This window comes from Chaetodon auriga, chromosome 4 (genome assembly GCF_051107435.1).
Source record: "Chaetodon auriga isolate fChaAug3 chromosome 4, fChaAug3.hap1, whole genome shotgun sequence".
NCBI lineage: Eukaryota > Metazoa > Chordata > Actinopteri > Chaetodontiformes > Chaetodontidae > Chaetodon > Chaetodon auriga.
Window position 1 is genome coordinate 28301506 of NC_135077.1, and position 26836 is coordinate 28328341.

At 38.9% G+C, this 26836-nt stretch overlaps 1 protein-coding gene across 4 annotated transcripts in view; it reads left to right on the forward strand.

Moving 5' to 3' along the window:
• Positions 1-26836, forward strand: part of tenm3 (teneurin transmembrane protein 3) — a 339741-nt gene that overhangs the window by 274777 nt on the left and 38128 nt on the right. For 3 of the 4 annotated variants that reach the window (XM_076729445.1, XM_076729446.1, XM_076729447.1), the window contains 6 exons: positions 8716-8787; positions 9945-10122; positions 16119-16139; positions 21754-21878; positions 22127-22234; positions 25145-25299. In XM_076729445.1, coding sequence (XP_076585560.1) covers positions 8716-8787; positions 9945-10122; positions 16119-16139; positions 21754-21878; positions 22127-22234; positions 25145-25299 — 659 coding nt within the window. The remainder of the gene's footprint in view (positions 1-8715; positions 8788-9944; positions 10123-16118; positions 16140-21753; positions 21879-22126; positions 22235-25144; positions 25300-26836) is intronic. The other variant, XM_076729448.1, reaches the window with a different exon arrangement.

The following is a 26836-nucleotide window of genomic DNA, read 5'->3' on the forward strand; positions in this document are numbered from 1 at the left end:
GAATCTCCATTCAGTACCCTAATATTCATCGCCTCTGAGTTTGTGAGTGGCAGAGGTATACAGTTTGATATGATCTGACATCTAACGATTGGTAGTAGTCCTTGCAAGAAGCTGGTTATTTGTGGTGGAAGTCTGGTTGGCCTGCCTGCAGTGGCCAGCAGTGGTGGACTGGTTTAACTGACTGGTCTTTCCACGTGACATTGAAGCACACAACACAGTCTGAATCCTGACCACTCCTTGTTTAGAATTGTCCTTGTTTAGAATTGTAATGTGTTTTAATCTGCTGGTTTGCAAAGGATGAACTACTGTAACTCCAGTGCTGTTTCCAGAGTTGCCTGTATTGATCTATTTTTAAAGACAGAAAAAAGATTTTAAAACTTCTGTTAAGATGACCCAACCTTAAAGACCTAGTACATATAAGTTTAGATACACGTTTTAAAAATGCATTTTGCAGCTTTTAAAGGCACATTGACTTTATCAACCCCGTCCCTCCTCTTCCCCCCTCCCTTCCTTGCTGTCCTCTATCTGTCACCCCATCCATCACATTGCTATGCATCCCTCTCTCCCTGCAGTCCTCTTGGGCTTTCAACACCTTGTCACTCCATTCAGTGTGCATGTGAGTGTGTGTGCATTTAAAATGCGGGCATGATTTTCTGTTTATATGTGCTCTGGTCTCTGTGGGTGTGATTTTATGTCTTGAAGGGACAGTACTGCGATACACAATGTGTGTCTGTCCTTTAGGGACAAAAACACACTATATGGACATAGAAAAATCTTGTCTGTGTCTCTGTTTGTGTTTGATAGAGAGATCATCAAACAGTCCTGCAGTATTTTCTTTGTAGTTTGTCTTGTAGCTCCACTAATGATGTCGATGGGGCGATGTGTTAGATTTGGAAATAACATGTCTGAGTGTTGACTTCTAAGAGACTGACACTGTTCAGTGATTTCATTGTTTCTTTCTGTTTTCATGGTTTGACAGGGAACACCAGCTACTTTTACTTTTTACTGGTTTACTGTCTCATATTCAATTTTTAGCTTAATCTTCATATTAATGTGTGGATAAAAATGGCAGTGATGCAACTGTAAGGTATGTCCAGCATTTAGATTGTAAATGAGGTGGTCGTGGATTTGCTGCTGCAAGACAGCCATCATAATCAATGCTGTGTGGACACACATGAGCACGATGTTGTTATATCTACAGCACTGATGCACATACAGTATTATGCCCCAAGTACATTGCCATCTTAACCATAGTCACGCTGCTCATCATCATCTTGACTACGGTGTGACATACCATCAGACGCTCTCTGTCCACACTGAATCAGATAAATATACGATTCTGTTACATCATATAAACAAATCGTGTACCTATCAGCTGTGCTGAAGATTATACTAGCCACTTAAGTCACAGGTAGAGTACTTCCTATTTACCACGTTTCATATTCAGATTCAGATTACTTTATTATCCAGTAAATTTACATAGAATTGGAAATTCATCTCTCTGGCACATGGGACACTGCACACCATACACAGCAATGCATAACAATCCATCATAATTATACTTTAAGGTAAGATGAAATCTTAAAATGACTAAGGGGACTGGGACTATCAATCTGTGGCCTGAGGGCAGCATCTGAAATGCTGAGTGGAGGGGTGGAGCCATTGTAGACCTGGATTGCCTTTTAGGTTATGGATTGAGAACATAAGTCCTGGAGTTGGAGTTGTTTGTCTCCAAAGATCTTGCTGAACTGGTTGTCAACCTGTGTCACTTTGGTTTTACTGAGAGGTTTCCATACCATGAGACGCTGTTAAATGTGAGAACTCTCAGTGAGTGATTTGGAGACCATGGTCAACTCCTGTCAGCTCTGTTTCCTGAGAAGAGCAAGGAGCTGTCTTGCTTTCTTGTAGATATAACCAACATTTCGATGGAGGGGAGTTTATTATTTGTTACTGCTCCCAGACATTTGAAGTCTGTCCCTACCTGTTCCACTTGTTGGCCCTTCATACTGATTGGCTTGTATGTAGGATCAGTGCTGTCTGCTCTCTTATTGCCTCCTAGACACAGCCCCTTGACCTTTGTGACATTAAGATCTAAGAAGCTGTCCTCACCATGGGTCAAGGCTGTGAATATAGATCCCAAATGATCTTCACATTCCTTTAGAATTTTCCTGTGAGTCTATCCAGGTCAGGAGCCTTGCAGGGTTGAACCTTTGAATCACAGAGATGACCTCTACGATCATAGGGCATGAGGTCATTCCATTGCAAATAGCCTCACACGCATCACTGATGCCCTGCTTATTGAATTTGGAATAAAATGAGTTCTGATTGGTTGAGAAGCTGAGAGGGTCGTCACATTGAAGGGCTGTTGTTTTTGTTCAGTCCTCTCCAGGCATCTCTTACGTTACCAGTTCTCAGTTTCTCTTCTAACTTTCACAAGTGCATACTGAAAACATTTGCCCTTACCCCTTACAACTTCATGATCATTAAAAAATAAGTAGATTCAGTATCTTACAACAATTCCCTCTTCCTCTTAGATTAGATACGATTAAATTAGATCAGATTAGATTAGATTGGATTAGATACGATTAGATACGATTAGATACGATTAGATTAGTTTAGATTAGAGTCCTAAATAAACCAAATGATCACAAATACTGTTTGTGGTGCATGATGAGTCAGAATGTTGCTCTCCTTCTTTTGATTCAGAAAACAATAGAAACAGCAGCATATAGCCTATCATGCCCCCTATGGAATGAGGAGGCATGTTTTTTGGGGGTGGGGGTTGGGGGGTTCATGGTACTTTCACTTTTATCCCTGTTGGCTATACTGATTCTTACTGAACAGCATCAACCAATGACATGGAGATTCATTGATAATGTATGTTTTACTCTTGAGCATAACCTTTTTTCCCCATCAAGCCTCAGTATTTTGTTTGAAACAGAGTTGCATGCAACGAATAACAAGTTGACTTAAGAGGTTTAAGGCTCCTAAATAGTACAGTGAATATTTTAAGTACTGTCCTTTTATGAAATAACATAACACAACAAAATAACCACGATACAACAAGTGCCTGACAATAAAGTTCATTATGAAAATAATCTTCCCATTATTAAGCACAGAATTTGACTGTTTGACAACATGAGCAAAATCTCAGTTCCCTTTCCATTAGTGGTTAAGTGTATTGGCGTTCATTGGGGAGGTTCAGGGGCAGAGGGTTGAGGATCTGCTTCCAGTGTGGGGATGTTTTCCAGTGTGTGTGCACATGTGTGATTTCCATTCAAGTGTACTCGTGACTTTTTTAAAGTTATGTTCGTCTGTGTATTCACATTCAATGTGTGCGCCGAGACAGATGGGTGAGTGTATGTGCGTAAGCTGCCTGGTAGTGGTAGTAGTGCACTCTATTCCTCTGACACTAAGCAGCTCAGCCACAGCCGGGGTGCTTTAGTGCTTTGTGCCGGAGAACATGAGGAAGTCAAAAGTCACTGAACAATAAACAGCTTAATACTTTTATGTTTGTTTTTTTTCCTACCATTGTCATGACATCAAACCCAAACTTAAGTGTTTGTAATAAAGAAAATCGTATTTCTTGCTCCGGTAGTTACCTTGCAACCCCCCGTGGAGGACCTAACTCTCTGGTTGGGAAATTGAGAAATCTCATTTGTCTTGATAAAATGTTTATTTCCACATTAGTTATATGTGTAGACTTCAGCAGCATTTCTTTACATGGCAAACATTGACTCAGTATGCATTTGAGGGAACAGACTATTTTTTATTCTTATTTTTTCTCTTAATGATTTAAGAATCTACTGGAGCCACAAACCGCCAGGAAATGAAAGGGTTCCCATCAATTGTCTGTTTATAAAGTGAGAGGTAACATGAGAATTACAACCACTAGTGTGCTGATTCAGCACTTGATGTCTCCTTGTGGAGATGAGGAGAAATAAACTTTTCTACTTTTCTAACATTTCTAGCAATTTCAATCTGAAATTTTACCTCCATGGTTGGCTAAGATGGATCAGCATAGAAGAGGAAGTTGATTAAAAAATAACGCTATAATAACATCACCTGCATTGATCATGTTAAATCAACTAACATGAATAAGAAAAACAGGGTCACATGTACACTACCTTGGGGTACCTCACATGTTATAGGCTTTAATTATGAAAACATTCACTCACCTTCAGCTCTTTAGGACAGGACAAATTTTCCCGATATGTTATAAATTGCACAGCAGTAAATAAGAGAATAATGCAAAAAAAATTGCAAATGGTTGCAAATCCATTCCAGCTTTACCCCTGTCATCAGCCAAGACGAGGGAAAAGTTATTCACTGGTACTGAACAAAAGTAAAATAATTTTCAAACCTGAAAGATTTACATTCGTCCTTGGCCATGAGGACCCATCGATTTAAATATTGCATAAGTTTATTCCACTGTTTAGCGGAAGGTCATTTTTCATACTGATTTCCAGTGTCAACAACCTACAGTCATTGTTCAGCTTGCTTCATACATTATACATGCTGTATGTATATGTGTGAATTATTATCTGACTCCCTTTAACTCTTATTTATTCTGAGTGTGCATGTTTGGCAGTCAGTGGGTCTGAATGAGTAGAATTGTAAGACTTATTTATCAGTTAGATTCACCTTCAAATAGTAAAGTAGTTCGATCATAATTATGTAAGTGCATGAGTGTATGTGTGTTTTGCTTGGGTTTTGGTGTGTGTGTTACAACCCTGACATACTAAGTCAGTTAGCTTTTGGGCACTATTAGGTCATGGGTGGCTGACCACACCTGACACTGGTTGACTCTAGTCTTTTGTTGTTGATGTTGTCAGTGATGGAGAGAAGTTTGATCAGTAATTTCACCATCTTTTCTTCTTTTATAAGCAGAGGAACCAGGTGTTGAACATATATATTCTCAGTTCTTTTTCCAAGCATGTGACAGTTAAACCACAGTGGCATAGATTTGTTGGCTGGTTTGTTTTGCTCTTTCTGCAGTGTTTTTGGATTATGAATGCATTGTGTTCAAGTGAAACTTTTACTGAAGATGTGAGGATTGGTGTGTCAGGACCCTTCGTAGATGTTTTAAGAATGCACGAATCCAGGTTTTTCTAGAATGAGGGTTTTGAAAATCAAGGTCAAATGCATCCATTGATGCACACACACATGCACACACACACACAGAAAGCTGTGTGAGAACGCCTCACTTCCCTCTTTTAACACAGCAGGAGAATTCAATGTTCCTTTTTCTTTCTACACTGGTCTCTCTCTTCACTCCACATCACCACACATACACACACATTAGTTGCTTGCTTGTGTAGACCACAGCACAGCATGAATGGAACCCTGCTGGCTTGGCCTCTGTTGATCAATCAGCACCTACTAATGGAAGCAGAGATGAAAGAGGGATAGAAAGAGAGGAGGATAGAGGGAAGGTGAAGGAGAAAGCTATGGAACTAGTTGGATGAGAAGGGAACCAACTGATATGAAATTTAAGGACCTCTAGCAATATGCCATGCTGGTTTTGAAGAACTTAGATTTTGTTTGCATTCAAGATTCAAGATTCAAGATTGCTTTTTATTGTCATTGAGCATGGACATGTCAACGAAATTTGCATTGCAACCCCCGTGTAGAAAATAATAAAATAAGATAAAATAAACTCACAGGCATAAAAGTCAGCAGAGGGTTACAGAAATGGGGGGAAAAAAATTGGCTCACAATTGTAGCCTTGTCAGAAAATCCTCTAAAACAGCATTTACACCATGTGACACAAAAGAGGTCTACGACAATAAGACAGTATATTGATGCATAAATCATAGCAGAATATGTCAGCCCTCTCAAAGATAAACTGTAGTTTTAATCGATTCTGAAATATTGGCGTGGTTGTCTAACCACATCTAAAAGTGTTGTTAGAAATGGCCACATTCAAAGGTGGGTTCAAAATCCTGCTGTCTTGACCTCCTCCTGGCTCCATCACACTGCTTCGTTGATCTCTTTCCAAGAAGCCTGTCTTCTGCATGTCTTTGTAGTTACAACTAGACAAATTGAACGCTTTGGACAGTCTCTCCTCAAAGACATTCATGATCATGAAAAATGACAGAAGTAATTAAGATATTCCTTTGTTAATCCCACAGCAGCGAAACATCAGCAAAGGACATGTGCAACAGTAGAAGCATCAGTAAAAACAGCAAGGAAAAACAGGTGAAACTCAGTACAACACACAATGGTTGATTTGGACATTATTGCACATAGAAAGCATTGACATAGTTGTGGTATTTGATGATTGATAGTTGAAAGTTGGGTGAAAACGGAGAGGTTCAGAGTGAAGGTCAGACACCAGCCACATTTCTATCCAAGCATAGTGCAATTTTAACCAATTTTACTTTAAATAAGCCAAGTAATATGCAAATCCACTGTTATGTGAATATTATGTGCATGAAGAGAAACAGTTGATGGCACTAATTCTACAGCCAGGTGCCCATAAGCCAAAGCAGAAGAATGGGGACCAATGAGAAGATATTATTAAATGAGCACAAATCATACCTCAAACGATGGAAGGCCATGTGGAAAACATACTGGAAATGTTTTGTTTTCTGCATTAATTTGAGCTGTATTACAGTTTGTTTATTGGTCCGATGTTTTCTCCTGGCCAGTGAAACAGAAGTTTGAGTGAAGCTTAAGTCCCATGCTTCATGTACATCATGATTTATTTGCTAAGCCTGTTTCCATTGCACTTTGTCACATTTTGTTTTATCCATACACCAACTTTTATACTTTACAATTACAATTTAGAATGTCCCAAATGTATAAAAACAGGTGGATGGAACTCACCATTACTATTTGTTTTTTTTTGTTTTTTTTGTCTGTTTCAGGAAGTTACAGAAATTGTCAGATATAGCCCGTCCCCCTGGTTTCTGTCATCAGAGAGGGACACTCAGATGCAGTTAAAGCATCTGACAAGCCTGATATTTTATGCATACGGAAGCTTTAACAGTTCAACATACAAACTGTTTGTTTTGCAAATAACTCTGTGAGTCATGGTGTGCTTTTTCTACAGGCAGTATCCACGGACATATACATATAAGTAGTCCTTGATTTCTGGCTCAAGTGTCAAACTGACAGAAAATACTGAGAATTAGATAATAATTTGACAACTTCAATAAACTACTGTGGCCTATATGGTGCACATGTACAGTAATACGGGCCATATACATTGTTTTAAATGACTTATTCATGTATGAACATTTTAACCAGTTGCCTTTGCTTAGCATGTACAGTGGTATCTGTGTTACAACCAAGCACAGGTGGTGTCATCCATTTTGCCATCAATGCATCACACACATGCACATGCACATCTTACATGTCTCCTAAAAATGCCATTAACATACAACTAATTTGCCTTAAAAATATATATGAGAGATATGGTGAGCACAGTAAGGCCCAGGTGAAGAAGCCCAGCTGATGGCCCTCCCATGTCAGCCAATTGCCTGCTCAGGTTGTCTAGGACAGGTCTCTGTAGGACATTAAGTTAGGGTGGATGGGATAAGGTTATTGGGTAAGGAAAGGGGCAGCAGGGTTTGCATCTACATTAACAACCATTGGCACAATAACGTCAAGATCCATAAACATATAATTACATATAAACAAACATGATTAAACAAATGCAGTGCCTACATTAACCACAATACAATACAAACACCAACAATACCACAAGACACTATTTGCTTCTCAAATGCTGAATTGAAGAACGGAAGGTGTCAACTCAGATAGACAGACAGACAGACAGACAGACAGACAGATGGACAGACAGACAGACAGAGTGTAATGCATGCTGGTTTCCAAGATGGTAGCAGAGTTTTAATAATTCAGCTCACCACAGGAGGTTCCTCTTTGATGTCTCACTTTGAAGAATGAGTGCATCCCTCTCTTTTCCTATTTTCATCTTCTCATCACTCATTCACATTAACCTCCTCTCAAGATAACCAACCCACACCTCTCTCCTCCTCTCACCTCACACTGTCTGTCCTCTGTCATCCTCTATTCTTTCCATCTTTCCATCTTTCTGCTTGTATCTCCTCTTTTCATTTCAATCTCAGGTGCTTTTATAACATACCTCATGTATATGATATATGTACTGAGTGGATATATGTGTGAATGAATCCATGCAGGTGTGCTTCACAATCTCAACATCTCTAACCAAATAAATGAAGAATCTCCAAAAAAATGAAGAAACTTGCACTTTCTCTCCTAATGTTTTCTTCAATTGCCAGCCACACCAATGCCAACTTCTGCTGTAGTTACTTCTTTGCTCAAACCGTGTTATTCTTCCATAGAAAAGGATGACGATGTTTACTTCAGTAGATGTGCTTCTTTCTTCTTTTTTCTTTCTTCTTTCCAAAGTGGTGTTGACTGTTCATGAAAATTTGGAAGCAAATGCAGTGTGTCCAGTTTTGTTGGTAGTTAGGCTCTGAAGAAAATGGAAAGTGTTCCAGTAATCTTTGCGACAGTGACACCTACAGTAATACCACTTGGATACATCGGGGGAGCTATATTTCAGTGCATTTTGTAATGACAGCTGTGTTAAAAACTTGCCTCCATGCTGTCAATCACAACACAGATGTTAATGCAGTACGAACAATTAGTCTGGTAAGTCTGCTGTCTCTCTGTGCTCTTTATACCTTCCTATCTCTTATCTTTGCGTATTCTATCCACCAGGTATACTGTACAAGGGCAACGGAGAGAACATTTTCATTTCACAGCAGCCCCCTGTCATCAGCAGCATCATGGGTAAGTACAGATTTAATTATAATTGACTTGATTGAGCTTCCAAGACCAGCACATTTGTGATAGGTGCTGATCATGCCATTGCAAGATGGTTAGTAATTTTGTTTGTCTTGCTCCAACGTTATAATTGTGAGAACCACAGGAATCTCATGTGACTCAGAAAACACACCTTCTTGGACTATGTGCTGGTTGCTCTCTAGCAACTACAAAACTATATGAATTTGTGAAAATGGAGATAATCAATCAATCAACAATCAAAAAGCTTTTGACAAGTCTATAAACAGAACAGCGCAGGACATTTTGCTATCCAAGGCAAGTGCAATGTCATGTAAGACAAAGGATGTTGCAGAAATGGTACTGTGCTTAGGTCTAAATCCAGACTGATAGGGAGTGAGTACAGAAATTGAGGAGAGATATTATTTGAAATTCATTAACCAAAGTTTCAAGATTTTAGCCAGACCACACAGTTTGGACATTGGGCGAGAACTTGCAAACATATTTTAATGAATGTGCATCAGATAACTGATTTAAAAAAAAAAACATCTCACAACTAATGTATACCAATGTGCTGTAGATCCACCATGCCATTTCTTCATGTACTCACCAAGGCTGCAGTCTCAAATTGCACACTGATGTCATACATGCTTGTAGAAATATTCACTCACAGAATTAAAGACTTTTTGAAAGAATTCAATAGTCAGTTTTCTTGTAAGATCGTATCAATTGGCCATCAGCAAAACTGCAACTTGCTCCTCTTTTTCTTCCACTTTAGAATGCCCATTTCTTGATGCACTATAGTCCTTGTCAGCACTAACCTTACTTTTGGTCTGACACATATTCTGTCTGTGCCTCTTTTTAGCTGCCAGCGTTCACCTTCACACCCTTTTGTACAGTGGGCTAATGACACGCTAATGACTGGAATGACTGGATATTTTCTAAACCTTTAATTTTAATTATTAAAATCAACAAAATGGGTTCATGCTATCAGTGAATTGAACCCTGGGTCTTTTCGGTGGTGGACAGTGCAACTGTCCCACATTTGAAGCCTTTCTTTGAGTGGCATCAACAACCTGGCCTGAAAAAGTGGCACTGTGTTTTGTGGAAAGAGAAGAAACAACTGTTGCAGTCAGTAAAAAATGAATTTCAATGTCCTCTCCTAGGAAATGGACGACGCCGCAGCATCTCCTGTCCCAGCTGTAATGGACAGGCAGAGGGCAACAAGCTGCTGGCGCCCCTGGCTCTGGCCTGTGGAGCAGATGGCAGCATCTTTGTTGGAGACTTCAACTACATCAGGAGGATCTTCCCCTCTGGGAATGTTACCAGTGTCATGGAGCTGAGGTAAGAGAGTAGGGAGGAGGGATGGCTGCTGCGGCTCGGGTTCCTGTCAACAGGAAATTACCCTGTATATCATAGAGACTGCACTGTATTGATGGAGATGCATTTTATGTGTCGGAAATATGAGCATTCAGTAACATGAATTGAAATTGAAAGTGAGACGTCTGACTGACAGTGTTGGGCAAGTTAAGTTCAAAATGAAGTATATTACATATTACTAGTTACTGTCATTTGAAAGTAATTAGTAACTAATATTACTGTTACTGGAGAACAACATGAGGAAAACGAGAACAAAAAGAACAGTAAATACAGAACATAGAGTACATAGAGGCCAGTTAACTGAATTTCACAGGGGAACAGAACAGGGTTATCTTTATCTGTTGTATAGTTAACTGCTAAGTAAAAAAAAAATAATAATAATAATGATAATAACAACAAAGATGAAAAATGTGCGGTAATTTTTGCTGCTTCCATTGCTGCTGCTACTAATACTACCACTAATAATAATAATAACAATAATGATAATAAAGGGAGTGCCACCTCGTCTACTGGTAGGAAAGCAGGATCAGGCCACCGTCAGAGAACTCAGTCTGGGGTCAGTCTTATAAACAGATTATTGTTTCATTTTGTAATTATTTCATTGATTTTCCTACCATTTCTCATTTTTCCTCCTTTTGTCCTTTTGCTCCTCTTGTACGCATGTATGTATGTATGCATGACTGCATGTGTTCATGTGTGCATTTATGTACGTATGTAAGTTGTTTTCCCTGGAGGAACAGATACTGATATTGATTGACTTTGGTGTGCTGAAATTATGGTTAGTGGACAGACACAAAAAGAAACAAAATAATGTAAATAAATAAAGATGTGTGCTGTTCTTTGATTTCCAGTTCACGTGGATCGTTTTCTTGATAATAGTTAGGGTTACGAGGAGTAATCTACCGTTTGATTTGTTCAGGTTGGTCGTTAATATGCCTTCTAGTAAGCAGAGTGAAGGGCATAATGGGATGTGGCAGCCCAGGAAGAAAGATGATGAGGGTCTGATTTTTTTTCCAAAAGTGTTCAATGGGCGTACAGTGCCATAGAGCGTGAATGTAGCTATTTGGGCTTTTCTGTGCACAGTTTGAACAGATTTCTGTTGAAAATCCAATTTAAAACATTTTTTGCCTTTTATTGTATAAATTGTACATGTTCATTTTTGTCTTGAGATAGATGTTTTTGCAAATTTGGTTCCAGAAGTCAGCTTCAGGAGTGATGATTAGGTCTTCTTCCCATCTTATCATCAAAGTAATGGACAACTTTTTGTCAAACTGATATTATTCTCTATATTTTTTGTGGAAGTCATGTTAATTAAAATTAGTGCAGAAATGGATTCCTCCTAATGCTATACTCCTGGACCAAATGGGGGAATGATTGCATTGTTCAGGAAGATGTGTTTGAGATGTGTGATGCCTTTTCGGTCCATGTGCAAAAATTGGTTTCTTGTTGCATAGAAAGTCAGGATTGCTCCAGATGGGAGTAAAATTAGAGATTTGAACCAGGAGAGTGTGGGTTGCATTGGGTTGGATTAGGATCATTGTGACTAGATCATTTTAAGGAAGTATTGTCAATTTAACAGTGGCTATTCTGCTTCATAGTGGATAATGGGGTCAGCAGTGGAGGCTGTTGTTTATTGTTTTGAGTAGTGGGGTGAGGTTGAGTCTGTCCAGCTATGACAGCCTAGGGAAAAATTTGTGAATAGATTCATGATGTGACCTGTGCATAGATGTATAGCCATTCTATTACATAATAACGACTATGGTGTGGGCTTCCACACCCCAGTCGTTATTATGTAATGGAATGGAAGATTTTTCTTTCCAGAGTCAGAAATTTTGCAATATACTTCACATAGTTTATTGTTTCTTGTAGCAATGAGTGAGGGTTTTGTAGGAACAGTACTTTATCATCTGCATAGAGACTAATCTTATGATTTGCATTGGTTGTCTGTATTCCTTTTATTGGCTGTTCTGATGAATAGCTGCAGCCAATTGTTCAATAGAAATAATAAATAGGAAAGGAGAGAGTGGGAATCTTTCCCTAGTTCCCCTGTGCAGCACGAAGCTTTGTGAGGTTTGTCCATTGGTGATAACAGTAGCTGAAGATGAGGTGAACAGAATCTTGACCCAGTTAATAAATGATTCCCCAGAGCCAAATCTTTGCAATGTGGTAATGAGGAATGACCAGTTTACTTTGTCAAAGGCTTTTTCTGCATCTAAGGTGGCTGTGATGGGTCCTGCTTTTTGTCATGATGAATAATCCATTAAATTAAAAAGCCTGCTTGTATAATTGGATAAGTGTCTACCTTTGATGAAACTAGGTTGATTTGGATGAATTATGGATGAAATTACTTTTTCTGTTCTGTGACCTACTGCTTTGGTGATGATTTTTATATCCACATTGAGGAGAGAAATGGGGGCAGTAACTTGATGGTAAAGTTGGGTCTTTGTTTGGCTTAAGGAGAAGTGGAAGTTGTAGCTGTGTTCATGTTTACTGGAAGACTTGAATTTTGTTTTATTTCAGTTATCAGTCTTTGAGGAGCGACACCAGAAGTGTTTGTAGAACTCAGCAGGGAATCCTTGGGTCCTATTGCTTTGTTAGTGGACATAAGATTAACGACTGGAGGCTGTTATTTGGTAATCAAGTATGTTTGTTTGTTCTTTACTAAGCTGTGGTAAATCAACGCTATTAACAAATGAACTGATGTCCTCTTGACTCGGGTCCCTTTCAGATGAGTATAGATTGACATAAAAATCTCCGAAGATTTGATCTCTTTGGGTGATTGCCTGGGCTTCTCTTCTGAGTCCTTAATGTTTGTAATAATAATGGTATCGCTACTTTTGTCTCAGCATAACCTGGTCTCTATGGCAACATAATGCTACTTCATGATTGCTTTTGGCAATGATTTTGCTGACAAGCTGACAACAGGCTCTCATTTTAATCAATGCAGCTCTGTCTGCACCTCAGCTGTATCTCATGGGTGTAACCTCAACTTGAAGCATTTATTTACACTAGTTTGTCATGCGTTTTAACTATTAGTGACATGGCTAGATACATTTCTTGAAACCAGCTGTATTGAACAATGTCTCCGAGTTCTTATTCCCTCTAGTGATTATTATTAGAGCTAACACTGCTGTTAGCTGCTGAATGCTTAGTAGCTGGCAGTAACACAGTTTATTAACTGTAATAATTTTATGGTAATCTTTTTAGAAATGTGTCATCTTACTTGCTTACAGGGGAAATGTAATGGAATGATACCTTACAGGAATGATACCTCACCAAAATCATTACAAGTTACAGCAATAAGGCTTAGTCCATATCAGTTACACAAGGAGCAGATTGGAATCAGTAATACTGACAGTTCAGTCCTTGATGTCATATTAACAAATAGACCCTCTAAATATGTACTGTCTGGAGTAATTCATACTGCTCAGATTGCTCACTCACTTTATGCTGCTATGAAAATCATAAGAAGCCATACAAAAGTAAGAAATTCAAAAGTACCTCAGTTCAGTGCTGAAATTAGAGATATTGACTAGAGCAATGAACTGTCACTTGAAAATCCAGATGAAATTGTGGCTCAGTTCTATGACAGAGTGGAGACAAGATACAAAAAAAGTGCCCCGCCTACGAGGTACAGTGTCATCAGACTAAATTCTGCAACTACTCAAACAAAATACTGACTGTCAAAATGTATTGAGCATCAAAATCATTGGAGAGTAAAACATTTAATAGACATCAGAAACAAACATGACTCCGAACCACACAAAGCGAACCCAGAGAATCCACCAGGTATGGCTGCAACCATCCTCCAAACAGCTTCAAATCCCACTGGGAGCATTTTGGCTGCCTGATTTTGTTGACACTCAGATTTAGCTGATTTAGTCATTTTTCCTTGATATTTCTGCTTCTACCATAAGTAAGTTATGTAGTTAAATGCTTTCTTTTTTGTCTGTTTTAACTGTGTTTATTGTTGATATATCATCGGGAGTCTGAAGAGGGTGTTCTATTTTGAAAATGAACTGGATCCTCTATGCCGTTTCTGTATCTGACGTATTCTCCGTGGAGCAGAGCTGCCTCTAAGTGTCACAGCTGGAACGCAGGGCAGCCATGCCCGGTGGAATTTATGGGGGTGGCTGTCTGTAAAAGCAAGTTATTCAAACTGCTTCCAAACTTACCGTGACAGACACTTAAAGTCATTACTGGTGAAAACGAGAAGAAAAAGAATGCCAGTATTTGAATTTCTGCTCAAGATGCTCTTATCACTGACACCAAAAAGACGACAAGCACTTTCCATGATTATTTTGTTTTGTCAGTGAACTAACTTTTTCTTCTACATTTCACCAGTTCATTTTGTCTGAGATCACACAGAATATATTTTGAATTATTTAAAAAATTATTATATGGTTTTATGTTTATGGTTTAAATATACAGTTTTTTGGAGACTTGTGCTCAGCTTTATGTCTCTTATACCATCTGATCGTTCTTTGTACCAGGCTTTCTATCTTTGCCTCTGGCTGGAAAACTGCTCAAATCACCTGCTAAATCTGAGGATCCAACTTGAATTGTAGGCCAAGATCTATTTTCCTAGTAAAAATTCTCTGTAACCACTGTGTCACTTCCACTGTGGTTTCTGCTCCACCAGATCAACTGTGTCTGCATTATTATCATTAAGTGAACAATTATGTGTCTCACTCAGCAAAGGCCATGTCACTGCAGCCATTTGTATTGATTTTCATAAAGCTTTGATACAGTGATTCATCAGATCCTGCTGAACAAACTCAGCTCATTTCAGCTTTCCTCTTCTGTAGTAATGATGCTCTCCTAATATCTATCTAATGGGTCCCAAGTGGTTAAAATCAATCATGTAACATCTCCTCCTGTAGTTTGTAATTTGGGAATTCCACAAGGCAGCACTTTGAGTCCCCTCCTCTTTCTTCTGTATATCAGTGGTCTTCCCAATGTGTGTAATTACTCTAATAAGCACACCCCTGCAACCACTGATTCAAATCATTTTTGTATACTGTCTTACTCACAATATCTGAGTCCTCTCCTCTGCTGTGTCTGTGTAGCTGTTTATGTTTCATTGTTGTCATGTTTCTGCTAACTGTTTCTGTTCTTCTGTTGTATTGTAATGCGATTCTGTATGTGTTGCAGAGCAGGCACCTGCAGTAAACCCGTATCAACTGAGTCAGGCCAGATAGATTATAACTGCAATCTTTTCCCTGTATAGTAAAATTAAGTGAAAAATGAACCTAATGCAGAGAATACAAGTAGTATCAGCGAGTTAAAGGGCTCTTTCTGAGAGCTCATGATATGTTTTACAGTAAAGCTTTGCCAAAACCATTTCATCCAGGTTCCTCAGGGTCATTGTAAAATAAACATATGACTTAAAACTTTGTGGAAATGATCTGATTTGAAAGTCCTTGGTTTTTAATTAAAACCTAGCATCTAAATTCATCTCTCTGCCTTTTCTTGGCATTTTTCCTTCATGCAGTCAACTGTTCAACCCGTGGAGGACTTTGAAGCAGTGCTTGAAAACAAAAAGGAAGAGAGGGATAGATGCAGGGCCAGATTGGACGTTTTGCCACTACAGTAATTAACATTCAAATACTTCTTCTTGAGCCAAAGTACTCAAAGATACAAGAGCGCTCTGAATTTAGAAGGAAATATCAGCTTTAGTGCTCTGAATTTAGAAACATGCTTCCGGCACACTCTGGAGTGCTCCTTTCTCAAAAACTCCTCGTCAGCCATAACAGCCATCTGAAATCTTTTTCCTACTGACTTCTCTGAAGTATGATTCAAATTCTGAATTTTGTGATTCAACTTGTGCAACTTGTGATTCTTCCTTTTTTGTTTTCTGGTGAGTGTTTTTCTTCAGGTGATTTTTGTCGTGATGCTAATCTGTCTACTAACTCTTGTTTCTTCTCTGTTTTCTTTCCATTGCTTACACTGCATTAAAGAAACAAAGATTTCAGACATAGGTAAGACTGACTAATCCTTTTCAACCTTTTACCTTCTTTTCATTCCACTGTCAGTTATGCTGCTTACATACCAGACTCCAGTCTGCAGTATCTCTCTCCTTCTGCTCAAGCTGTTAACAAGCTAACTTTTAGCTAATTTTACATCACAAATTTCTCCTGAATCCCGTAATGCATTGAAGCTGCAAGGATAAAGAATAATGACCAATTACAGCTTGGGTCTTTTTATTGTTGTTTCATTTCTGTCTGTCGTGATCACATTTTACTCAACAGAATAATTGATAAAATCTCGAAACTGTTATTATCCATTCTCTTACTCATCAGTAATGTTGCAATATGACTACCAACAGGGAAGAATGAGGCAGAGGGAAGCAAAGAGAAAAAGTAGCCCTGATGTTTGCTCCCACTCGTATCACTTTATTGCCTCCTTTGTTGTCTCCCTCAGTCTCATTCTGTTGTCTTGGCGTTGACACAAAATCTAGCCTACTCTTCTGCTGTCAGCTCAGATGAACGACACAGTCATCATTTTAGCAGCCGCTAGCAAGGAGACCTAGCAAGGAGAGACGTCAGGGGAGGGGGTGGGTGTTGACCATGGTTACCGGTGTTCCTTATTTCTGTCTGATTTATATTTTAGTCTCTTTATCCTCCCCTCTCCCAGCCCCATCTTCACTGTCCTTTTCAAATGTTTCAAGGTGATTCATAGTTGTGAAAGAGTACATACAGGCAAACTAAAAACAACCATCCTGAATAGTAACAGGCAGCAACTGAGTAATCTTTACATGTTAGGTTTTACTTAATACATAATAAATTAAACAAAACAGATAAATCCGGCACAGTGTCATGATTAGATATTTCAAAACAAAATTCTTAAGGTTTTATCATACTGTAGATTGTAAAATTCACTGTGTGGACGACACTGTAAATAGAAATACATGCCAATATATAAGGTCTACATCACTGCATGTGACCCCTTTCACATTACACATATTCACATTCATTTTTCATTTTAAAACATTGAGAAGTACAGCTTCAAGTAAACTTCTGAATGCACTTTGATTCAGGTATTTGTACTTTTTCTTAATTGAGGGATGAATATTTCTTCCAGATTAGAGGTCAGCATCCTATTTTTCTTCTATGGTGTGTGTCAGTGTACAAGCATGAAGACGACCACTGTGCCAGTGGCATTTGTTAATGCACATGTCATTTATTTTCAATTCATGCACTTATTTAGTTACAGTACTATTGGAACTTTGAGCTTGTCTATAATAACAGTAGAGTTGTAGGCCTATTATTTTTGCAGTATCCCCACTCTTAGTGACTCATGCACACATACAAAACCAGATTATGAAGTAGGCTACTAATAAATAAAGTATAAACTCGATTTACCAAGAAGTGTGATCCCTTTGCCTTCCTTTTGCTGGCCTACATGTTGATACTTTCTGCTGCACTCATGTGTAGCATATTTTATCTTAAAGGATATTAAATTATAGTAAATGACTTTATTTTGCTCAGAGAACTTAGTAGATTTACACTCACTTCCAGCTATTAGAAAAAGTCAGCATTTATGCCTGTGAAAAATGTGGTTCATCCATCCATTCTAAGTGCTTTACAAAGGCAACCAGAGCAAGACTAGTTGCCTTTGTAAAGCACTTAGAAGTCAGTATTTATATTAAATAACAGTATGTAACTTGCATTAAATTCACCTCGGGGCACCACCTTTTGAAAGGGAAAAATTCATAGTCAAATAAGTAATTTAGTCTCAGCTGAGGGTTACTACAGAGCTCAAATAACCAAGCAGAAAGCAGAGTAACTAACTGCCGACACACAGTAAGTTCTAACTACACACACTAATAACTACTAAACATACAAATGCATGAACAAATGAATGTGACCATTAATAGCTTTAATGCTACCATGAATAAATACAACAAATACAGCAAAGGGATTGGATGAGTGCAGTTGTGAATGCAGGAGCATCAGACCAGATCAACCATGATATCTTAATCAGATGCATCAATTGGAAGCAACATAAAAGAACAAGTGGATTAAATCTTTAAGACTAAATAGTAAAATGCAGATTAAGGCACTGTTCAGCAGCTGAGAGGAATGGGAAGCCAAAATACTGAATCTGAAGTAATTAGATATCATAACTATATTGATTGGATGGGAAATGCTTGTTTTTGATCCAACACCACTTAAGTATTCCAATCAATCTACAGCATAAACCCAGTAAAACAGGGCAAGTATAGTTTCACCTGTTGCCTGATAGCCGGGGGGAGAGGTTTCTCTGTAGGGAGGAGAAGAGAAGCAACGCCGCCTCTGATGTGGAGCTCTTTCTTTTGTGTTCGGTCACATGTTAACAGCTTGGCCCGCTGACGTGTCACTTTCTCTCACCTGGAGCTTCCAGGAGCTCTCGGGTACTTTTACATCAATTAAGAATATTCTTTGAAATATGTCAGGAGTGGCTACACTAGTGAAACTATGTTTCCCAGGTGATCAACAATGTCACTGCACGTCAGGCTTTTGTCAACTACAACAGGCTTTCGTCAAGTACTACAAAATGGCCATCAGTGCTTTATAAAAGCATAATATACTTAATTTCTTCACGAGGAAACAGTTGTTGTTGGTTTGTTGTGTCTGAATCCAAAGTCAGCACATTGAAACAAAACTTCATACTTTTCTTTTATATAGTTTATGAAACATAACATATCAACTGATGTACATTTTGTTCCCTGTGTGAGTTTTTGATGAGGTCCAAATCATGGAACATCGGCTCTTGAAAGGGTCAGTTGTAGGTCGGTGACCGGACAGGCCTATGAAAGCAGGTTATTAATTAATAAACTGGCTGTCCACACATGTAGGTAGAGGCAGATGTGGGAAATAATGCCAATGGCACCTTTTTCTAACATGGAAACTTGTCTGGTAAGCTCTCCCACACCACAGTGGATGAATTTAGAGGTCCACATTGAAGATCCCTCACACTCAATATGCTCCATTTCAAACACCTCAATCCCAATCCATGCCAGATTTTTCTCCTCAAAGGTTTCTGGGTTGACCACAGCATTAGCCCACGCTGTTGAAAATCCATCTTAAGTTCTTGAATGTACACTCTGATGTCCTCAGAGTGGGCAGTGGACAGGCAAATCTTTGTAAACACTGTCCATCTCCTCCAGGAGAGATTTGAACTGGTTGTGAGTGAGTGAGTGAGAAGGAAGCAACAAGAAGATTCACAATTGTAACTACTCTGTGTATTGCAAAACTAAGATTAGAAGACTCAGATTTTTGCACATAAGTTTACCTGGTGAATAATACAGCGAAACTTGTCAGGATGACCCATCTTTCATCCTCTGCTTCCTTATTATTGTCGTCTGAAGTAGCAGAAGATTTTCTTGATCTTCTTGACCTCTGCTGTGAAAATACTTACTAAAATACTAAAAGCACTGGGTGGTTACTGGTTACAGGAGATCCATTGTGTTTTGTCCTTTGTCATGTGTGCAAATCCAGAGTTTAATTAGGTTTTCTGGGGTCATAAGGCCTTTTATGATGACAGTGTATTCGCCGTCAAACTTCCTGTTGCAGCGTCTCTGTAGCTGTGCTCACTGTGTGACTTCACTTTACATTGATACACTGGGATTTGCTGCTCTGTCTCATCCCCTTTCTTTGCTCTTTCCTTCCTGAAAATTAAGCTTAACCCAGTTAGTTTTCTTCTATAGCTCTTCGTACACACACGGAGCAGCACCATACCTGGAGTTCCTTTGCCACTGGCAAGACACAATGATTGAATCAAATTTTTCACTCATCCAAATGTAGGTTTCAATTAAATGTAACTTTTTAATTAAAACACAATTTCCTCTCAGGAGGACGAGTCGTGTCACTGAGCTTTTTTTTTTCTCTTCTTCCCTTCCTTCATGTTTACTTATATTCACACCATCTTGACTCTACGTTCTGTTTCATTTGTCATTATTTCATTTCCTCCTCTGTTGCTGGAGTTCTTGCCTCTCCTCTCAGTCATTCACTACATCCTTCATTTTTCTGTTCTTTTATAGCCATTCTGCCCTTCTTTTTTGCCTCCCTCTTTTCCTTATTCTTCATTTATTTCTTTCTCATTTTTATAATTTCTTTCCTTCTTAAGATAGTCATTTTTTCCTGTCTGCCTCTTACCCTTACCCATCTTCTTGTGCCCCGCATCCTCTCCTCATTAAATCATTGCCCCCTGCATCATCCTTGCTCTTTCTCACTTTTGTTTTTCTCCTGCTGCCCTTGCTTCTGTCTGTTTCTCGTTCAGTCACATCTTTTAATGTGTCCTGGCATCTTTATATGATCAAGTGCAATCCATGTCAAGTTCATCCTCAGGCTGTGTGTTTCTGCTTTCAACTGAACACACACACGTCTTAAATAGGCTTTGTCATCGAAAACATCTGCACAAGTTGTTTTGTTGGCGCAAGGGAAAATAAAATGGAACCTCATTAAATGTTTAACATGGATGAAAATGTGGAGGCAGAATTGTCAGGATGTCAGTGTGTTTAATTAACAGAATGGGTCTGGCAGACAGGTGGAAACAGACTGTGTTCACACTATATTCTGACACAACTGGCAGGTCAAATGATTCTCTGGATTTAATTACATTTTCCTCCGTACAGTTCTGTGTTTCTGTGTTTTTTTTCGTTACTGCATAGTCTGTCTGATACCATGAATTTTGTCTGTGGTGCTGCCTATCCTCAATCTTGAAAATGTTTCATTCTTAATGGGATTTTTCTGCCTAAATGAAGGTTGAATGAAAACAAAATGGCATGCCTATCAGCATGTCTAGGCCTCACAAGTACAGAAAAACACGGACAGCAATGACTGTTTGTGTCTCACAGATTTTCTATTTTTAGCTATCTTAATTAACAGCCTGTGATCATCTGCTGATTATCACCAACAACTGAGACTTGTAGCCGGAGGCAAGAGCATGTATATATGTATATGTGTGTATGCTACTTTGTGTGTGTGTGTGTGTGTGTGTGTACGTATACATATATATAAATTGTATATAAGGCACTTGCTTAAATTCACACTAACTATACATATATCACACCTACATGTAATTCTAGAGAAAATAATAGAAAACATATACACAGAAATAACAACACACACTCTCACACTGTGTCTGTGTGTTCTTATTCCTATTCACACGCACGCACACACACACACACACACACACACACACACACCAACCACCCGGTACTCTACTGGCAGTGAATTAGCACCAGTTTCTTGCCTTTCACTTCATCAACCTTCCTTTTATTCATTACTTCCTCATTATCATCACCTCGAGAAAGTCTCCTTCATTTCCCCATCATAATGATGCTGGAACCAAATTGTAAATCTGCTCTGCTGGTGATGATTTCATTGTACGCTTTTAACCCATTTCTAAGATTGCTAAAGCCGTACAGTTTTGGATGATTTTAGTGTCACTGTTCAAACATAAGTGTTACTCTTTAAATGTTAACGTCTTTAATTAATGATACCAGAGGTACTGATGCTATAAAAGATACAATATGACTAAATCAAGTTCTTTTTGTTTCTCTCTTGTCTGTTACCCACCTCTCCTTTTGTTTGCCACTACCCTTTATAGCAACAATCCTGCTCATCGTTACTATCTAGCCACAGACCCAGTAACAGGGCAGCTGTATGTGTCCGACACTAACTCGCGTCGAATCTACCGACCCAAGATGCTCAGCGGTGCCCGTGACCTCATCAGTAAGAATGCATTTCTTTTCCCCAGTAAAACATCATGTTGGTAGAAATGAAAGCAGTCAGTATTTTTTAGTTGTTAATTTGAATGTGATGTACTCACATTTATCCTTTCAAAGTGAATAGAATATAGCAGGGAAAGAGATAAAGACAAGACGAGACTATTCCAATAAATGTATGATGTGTGTGTGTGTGTGTGTGTGTGTGTGTGTGTGTCTGTGTCTGTGTCTGTGTCTGTGTCTGTGTGTCTTCAGGTAATGGAGAAGTCGTGGCTGGTACAGGTGAGCAATGTCCTCCATTTGATGAAGCACGATGTGGAGATGGAAGAAAAGCTACAGAGGCACAGCTACTGGGACCTAAAGGTGCAAACACAAACACACACACACAAGAGATAAATACAGATAGGTGGTTATTCATTAAGCCTGTTTCATAACCAAAGTCGCTGAGGAGGATTCTCCAGACATAGTTCAGACATGCATACAAAAGCACAAAGACTGGTGAATACACGAGAGTTGGAAATTGTTCCTCACTGGCCCACACACGGATTTGGTCCAACATTTAGAAAAAGGAGTATATGCATTTCATCAGCTTTCTTTTCCTTTCAAAGTCACCCTACTTCCAACACAATTTTTGTAGCTTCAGAGCGATACTGAAGTTCCCAGCATTTGGCAAAGGATACAAACATGTGCTCAGTTTGGGCAGTGGGGTTTAATAGATCTGGGAGCTACAGAAAGACACTCATTGGATTAAACTTCTTATGGCTGATTTTGTCTTTGGTGTAGTTGCTCCATGCAACTGCACTTCCACTCAAGCAAATCTTTGCATTTTCTGCCTAACTGCCAACAAGCAAATGTAGCTACCGCAGTTAGGAAGCCTCCTCTTTTATACAAATTGCAGGCTCCCTTGCGTATATCGGTGGCATTAATTGTTGTCATGACATTGTGGCGCCAAGTCTGGATGAAGACATCTTCTAAATAAATCAATATCACACTATCAGTACTCACTGAATAATTGGTTACGTGACCATGAATGATGGTTACATAAGTCATGATGTGGTTTAGCTTCGTTAAATAGTTAGCTTAGTAATATCCACTGTCATACATTTATTCTATCATACATTTATTTATTTTTTACACTGTTATATAACTTATTTTTGTAGATACATGTAAATCTCTCTATCTCTTGTATTCTCTTAAGGAGCACCTGTAGCAAAAACAATTTCCCCTCTGGGATTAATAAAGTATTTGTGATTCTGATTCTGATTAGTCAATTAGTAGTCAATTATTAAATTAGGTTAGCAGTAAATATAACTCGATTCGCAAAAGCAAAGTTGAAATTTAATTGGCATGTATGTCATCTTTATTGTTTTTCATCTTCATCCTTGACATTAAGTTCTAGGTTATAAAACCACAAATGATGCCTTTTTATTCATTTGAAGTCATTATCTACCATCCCTTCAAAATGTAACTAACTTATTTGTCGAATGGCACAGGGTCAACCATAAAAGTTAGATTTTGTGCCTTGTGTAATCAGGGGATTGATTTAGTCGCAGCAGTTGAACGAGCAGCCGTCATGCACAGGTAGAGGCATGCAGTGTGTCCCGGGTGTGAGGTTGCCAGAGAAGTTCAACTTCTGTAAGATGGTGAGGGGGCTTGGGTGGTAACTTGTCTGTTTTAATGTGTCTCTAAGTGTAGTCAGCTCACTATGGAGACATTACCAGGAGACTGGACAGTACAGCAGCAGACAAGGTCAAGGTTTGCACCTGACAACCACCAGACAAGGCTGCTATCTTGACACCTTGTCTCATCAAAAATACAGGATTAAAACATGATCATTAGAAATTGACTTCCATCATGCTACTGGAGTCAATTTATCCAACCAGACTGTTAGGAATCGACTCTATGACGATGGTATTATATCCAGTCACGGGCCCTATTCTCACTGCTTTGCACATGAGCACCATAACTGACAGCTTTGTCACTGGAGACAGTGCTCTTCACAGATGAGAGCAAGTTAACTATTTCATTTTATAGTGTGGAGATGCCAGTGAGAGTGGTATGCTACCAGCAACGTTCAGGGCAACTTCGGCATATTAGTTTTTTTTATATGTTTGTTCATTTCGTTTCGTTTCGTTTTGTTTCGTTTGTGTTTCGGCAGCAAGAGGCTGAAGTGCACCACACACTTTCTGTCGGAAAACAACAATGAATGTATGAAATGAAAATAATGTAAAATTTGTCTAAAAATAACAAGTGATTGTTGAGTTTTGGTTTCACACAGGACACAAACCCTGGTCTCCTGGCTAAGACTCCTGTGTTTGAGCCATTTATCTACTACAACCTCCTCACTACATTTCCCTTGTTGTTCTTGATACTATGTCAGCTGAATTCCTAAACTTTCTGCTAGAAGGCTTTGTGGCAGAAAGCACTAAAAGTAAACCAAAACTTGCAGGAGGTGGTGATCTCCGCAAGCAAACATACAGCACCTTAAATTACATAAGCTTTGGAGGAAATGACACATTGGGTTACCATGTTGCTCCTGTGAAGGCAACAGTTGGAAACAGAAACTGACGTAAACCGCAGGGACACTTTAGCTATGGGAGGACAGCTTCCACAACTTAGCCCCTGACGCCTGCAGAGGTTTTGTGATGACAGTTTGTCACACTACAGCAACATGTATCCTCTTAGAATTCTAAATGTTTTTCCTACCTGAGGGGCATATTAAATCCACTTGGCCAATGTATCATTGTCAGAATTGGTTCTGAAGCTTTAAAATTGGATCTGTTTAGGCATGCAGTGTTGCTCTACAAAATCTCACACTACTGGCTGAGTGGTAGCACTTGCAACTTACTGCACTGAGCTTTTTTCAAGTGCAGAAAGTTACATTGAAAAGTAAACGAATCCTTTAGCATCTCATTACAGTCAAGAGATTATACATATTTGAATATAGCTATATCATGTCATATGCCATGTCCAATCTTTTTTTTAACATTTTCAGAATTTGATGTTTCTTTCTTCTGTATCTACATATATTTGATTGATTTTGGTTTGCTGTTTTTCTTATCTATATGATACTTTTTATTACTTCTGACATATTTCATTCATATATTAATCTTGGCTGACTTTCCTTACATGCACTGTATCTTTACTGTGTCATTTTTTAAGTATCTGTTGCATCTCCCCCACAGGAGAATTTCTCCTTTGAGTCATGGAGTTGATATATTCATAATCAGCTGGATGACAGTGTTGAATTGTGTGTGTTTGTTTCCCCTATAGGGATCGCAGTTGATCGAAACGGTTTGATCTACTTTGTGGATGGGACCATGATCAGGAAAGTTGATCGTAATGGAATCATCTCCACCATGCTGGGCAGCAATGATCTGACCTCTGCTCGACCTTTGACTTGCGATACTAGCATGCACATAAGACAGGTAACATGCAAAGAGTACCTAAATATGAGACATTCGCCTATTCACCCTGGAATTTTTCACTCTGGTATAACAATTTCACACGTGCACTGTACCTAAATGTTTCTAATAAATGTAAATGGCTATTGCAAATTAGTTGTACTTCTGTGTGACTCATATTAGACATCACTGCAAAATAGGCAAAACAGAGTTAAATGAGGCTCAATGGCTGAGATTAAATTCATTTGATAGCTAGCTCTGATGTACTGTCAGGAAAATAGAGCCCTTTAAATCTTAACAAGACGTGCACTCAGATATGGTGACATTTACTGACTTTTCCTCAATTTATTTCAGAAAGTCAGACGGAGGCAAAAAAGAAAGCAGAAGTGAGAGAGAAAGGGAGAGGACCTTTTTGTTTTCACACCGTATTTTCAGACTGGGAATGCAAATACACGAGGTGGACTTCAGAATGGAAAGAGCACCACCCACGTACACACACACTCGTTAGGCCTTAAAAGTCTAATACTTGTTGTGTGCGTGTGTGTGTGTCTGTGTGTGTCTGTGTGTGTGCGTGAGAGAGAGAGGGAGTGAGAGCATTGCTGTCTGTGTTTTGTGGGCAACGCAGCTGAGAGAATTTCTTGCAGAGTTGAAGTTATCTGAACTCTGACCGCCTGTGCTTCTTTGCACAATTTAACTCAGTTTGACTTCTAGCAGATATCTGGTTGACTTCTTGAGTTCACGTGTGGAAACAATGAAGTGACAGCCCACGCATTGTCAGGTTTTATAGTTCTGTCCATAGATTCATGTTGCTCTAATTTTACAGCTATACAGTCAGTATAATATGCATATGAATTCACTGCATGCTTTACAGACAGTTTTTCTAATGGGCTGTACAGTAATGGTATTACTCCTTGCAAACTGCTTTAATGTGGAAGTTTAGGAGACCAGTGCTGTGTTTATAGATAATATAACATTACAAAACACATTACATATCTGTATTGTTGGTATACATAAGTACAAGTATAGAGTATCAAAATCATTTAATCAATATAATAGATTTAGAATAAATGGGTTCGATTTGAAGTCATGATTGAGAGAGTCTGGTTTGAGAACAGTGTTATAGTGTGTCTGGATGGTAGATGCTAAGTTGCTAACATGGCGTGTGCTCAGGAGATATAACGCTTTCCAGTGAAGACAGTATTGAGCTGCACTTCAGAAAGCTGACAGAGGGACTGAGGTAAAGAGTCGTTGCTATGGAAACGACTCTTTACCTCAGTCCCTCTGTCGCATTAGTGTAAACTGTTTTAGAATGTTGCAGACCACATTCTATTGCAAGGAGTTGCATGTTTCATCTGGTTTAGAGTTGTGGGTGTGAAAGTTGGCTCCATCACAACGTGACGACGCTGTGATGTGTAGGATTCACTTGGTCGCTGGTTCCCTTCTGATGTGTCACTGAATGAAACGTCCCCTTGCACATGTTTTTGTAATTTAGTCAAACAAAGCATTGCAAACTGGAATGTAAGATAAAAAAATAGTCAGACTTAATTTGTGTGTTATATCT